Source organism: Mobula birostris, chromosome 2 (genome assembly GCF_030028105.1).
Source record: "Mobula birostris isolate sMobBir1 chromosome 2, sMobBir1.hap1, whole genome shotgun sequence".
Lineage (NCBI taxonomy): Eukaryota > Metazoa > Chordata > Chondrichthyes > Myliobatiformes > Myliobatidae > Mobula > Mobula birostris.
The window spans coordinates 9,907,442-9,910,520 of NC_092371.1; the positions used below are offsets into that span (position 1 = coordinate 9,907,442).

General features: G+C 52.8%; 1 protein-coding gene across 1 annotated transcript in view; it reads right to left on the reverse strand.

The window, feature by feature from the left end:
- Window positions 1-762: 762 nt before the first annotated feature.
- Window positions 763-3,079, reverse strand: part of LOC140207343 (immunoglobulin superfamily DCC subclass member 3-like) — a 35,614-nt gene continuing 33,297 nt past the window's right edge. The window contains exon 13 of the mRNA XM_072275889.1: window positions 763-1,150. Within this exon, the coding sequence (XP_072131990.1) occupies window positions 763-1,150 (388 nt within the window). The remainder of the gene's footprint in view (window positions 1,151-3,079) is intronic.

The following is a 3,079-nucleotide window of genomic DNA, read 5'->3' on the forward strand; positions in this document are numbered from 1 at the left end:
GGTTCCCCTGTCTGTCACTGGTTGTGTAGCCGGCCGTCACCGCTTATTTCGCACAATTTAGCCACAGGGTGAGGGCTTCAACGGTACCCGAACACGGGTGTTCTCTCCCAGCTGCCAGTCTCTGAAGCGAAGGAGACCCGCCTCCAGTGACGGGAAGAGGGGAAGAGGGAGCGGTTAACGGTCCTTGAACGGGTGAGGGGGGCTCCCCCCCCCCCACTGGGATCTGCATCTTTGGTCTGGTCACGGAGCAGGAACCGTTGCTGCCCTCAGTCCCCACACAGCCGAACGGGCTCCCACGCCGACTGGGGGGAGCGGGAATGGGGGGTTGGAGGGGTTGGTTTGATGGGGTGGTGGCGGACGGTGGAGGAATGGGGGTCTCAGCGCCTGCCAGCACTCCCACCCCGAAAGCACGAAGCGTTACTTGGCAAGCAAGTTTAAAGTCTCCTGGAACGGCCCCGGCTTCTCAGATATAATCTTTGGACGGGATGCGGCCGGTTTGGAATATCTGGGTGCCGTCTGAGGTCAGTGTTGTTCCGCACCCCCCCCCCCCACCAACCTCACCAACGTCCCCTCTCCGCCCCGCTCAGGGGTGGGGATGAGGAGGAGTGTGGGGTGTGATCCAGGGTAGGGGTCGGCTATTGAGGTAGAGGCCTGGACAATGGCTTTTTGGAAACGTACAATTCCCTTGAGGTAGAAGTCTTTGGAAAGGCTGTTCATACGCGTAATTGCGACAGAGCAATGGGAGGCCAGTTAAAGCCTAGTTCAGCTGGTTAAAGCTGACTTGAACTGGGCTCCGGGTGCAGTGTCGGTCCTTTGGTTCGAGGTGAGGGCGGAGGCGCCGGTCTCTGTCTGCGGTCTGACACCCTCAGGCTCTTTGCTCGGGGTGATCCGGGCTCCCTGGGTCCCCCTTCTGAAAGAGAGTGAGAAGCTGTCGTCAGAGCAAGGCTGCGAGGGTAAACCCCCACCCCACCCCACCCGCCTCCGATAGGACCCCGGGACCCGGCCTCGGACACTCACCAGTTCTGTCAGCTCCAATGCCCGGTCCTCTTTCCCCTCAGGCTCCAGGTTGCCATTCTCCCCGTCTATGGCTGTGCTGTGCCGTGACTGGGGTACTGACCAGCTCTCTTTGAAGCCACGACAATCAAACAGCCTGTGTGTGGGGGTGGGGGGCGGGCGCGAGAAAGGGAGAGTCGGGGGGGGGGCAGAGAAATATCAGACACCCATGGAAAACCTTCTTCCCCAGCCGGGCAAGAGTAGAGCTGTCCTTTCATCCCACCGTCTCTGTGCTAACTATGATTCCACATTAAACCAATCCCCCCCCCGTCGGTACCTCGTTTATACTCAGTTTCCCTTTATTAGGTACAGCAGTGGAGCCAGTGGTTTTCTGCCCATCCAGTTCAAGGCCCGGTGTGTTGTTCATTCAGAGAAGCTCTTCCGCTCATCACTGTTGTTGCCTTCCTGTCAGTTTGAAACAGTCTGGTCATTCTCAGCTACCTCTCTCATTAACAAGGCGTTTTCAACCACAGAACCACCACTTACTGGATGTTTTTTGAAAAGTTTTTTTACACCATTCTCTGTAAACTCTGGAGACTGTTGTGCACGAAAATCCCAGGAGATCAGCATTTTCTGACATACTCAAACCACCCCACCTGGCACCAACAATCATTCCACAGTCAAAGTCACTTAGCTCTGAACAATAACTGAACCTCGTGACCATGTCTGCCTGTTTTTACGCAATCAATTGCTGCCACATGATTGGCTGATTGGCTGTCCTTCAAGAGGGTGAACCCTCACAAGGTAGCAGGGCCCGATGGAGTACCTGGTGAGGCTCTGAAATCTGTGCCAACCAACTGGCGGGAGTTTTCAAAGACATTTTCAATCTCTCACTGCTGCAGTCGGAAGTTCCCACCTGCTTCAAAAGGACAATAATTATACCAGTGCCCAAGAAGAGCAGGGGAAGCTTCCTAAATGACTATCACCCAGTAGCACTCACATCTACGGTGATGAAACGCTTTGAGAGGCTGATCATGGCGAGAATCAACACCTATCTCGGTAAGGACCTGGACCCACTGCAATTTGCAACAGACACGATCTCAGCGTTTAACACCACCATTCCTACTGTCCTGATCAGAAAGCTACAGAGCTTGGGCCTCTTTATCTCCCTCTGCAACTGGATCCTTGACTTCCAAACGGGAAGACCACGATCTGTGCAGATTGGAAATAACATCTCCACCTCACTGACAATCAACACTGGCGCTCCAGAGAAATGTGTGCTTAGCCCACTGCTCTACTCTCTCTACACTACACCCATGACTGTGCATAGCTCAAACAGCATCTATAAAGCAATCATTGTTGGCAGAATTTCAGATGGAGACAAGAGGGCGTACAGCAGCGAGGTATACCAGCTAGCCGAGTGGCGTCTCAACAACAAATTTGCACTCAGCATCAGTAAGACCAAAGAGCTGATAGTGGACTCCAGAAAGGGTAAGATGAGGGAGCACACACCAGTCCTCATAGAGAGATCAGGAGTGGAGAGAGTGAGCGGTTTCAAGTTCCTGGGTGCCGAGATCTCTGAGGATCTAACCTGGTCCCAACATATCGATGCAGCGATAAAGAAGGCAAGACAGCAGCTATATTTCATTAGGCGCCTTGAGGAGATTTGGTTTGTCAAGAGAGAACTTTGACACATAACCCTCCATTTTAATTTCATCCACGTGCATATTGAAGAGTCTTTTAAATGTTCCTAATATATCTGCTTCTTTCACTACCCCTGGCAGGGCGTTCCACACACCCACCGCTCTCTGTGTAAAATAAACTACCTTTGACATGTTCCCCTATACTTCCGCCAACCATCTTAAAATTATGTCCTCTTGCATTAGCCATTTCCACCCTGGGAAAAAGACGCTGGGTTTTCACTCAGTCGATGCCTCGAGTCACCTCTCATCCTCTGTCGCTCCAAAGATACAAGCCCTAGTTCAGTCAACCTTCCCATTGAATGTAGGGATAGGATGCTGGGACCAAGTGACCGCTCTAACAGGCCTTTCAGCCCATCTAGTTCATTCTGAACCTGGACCACAGC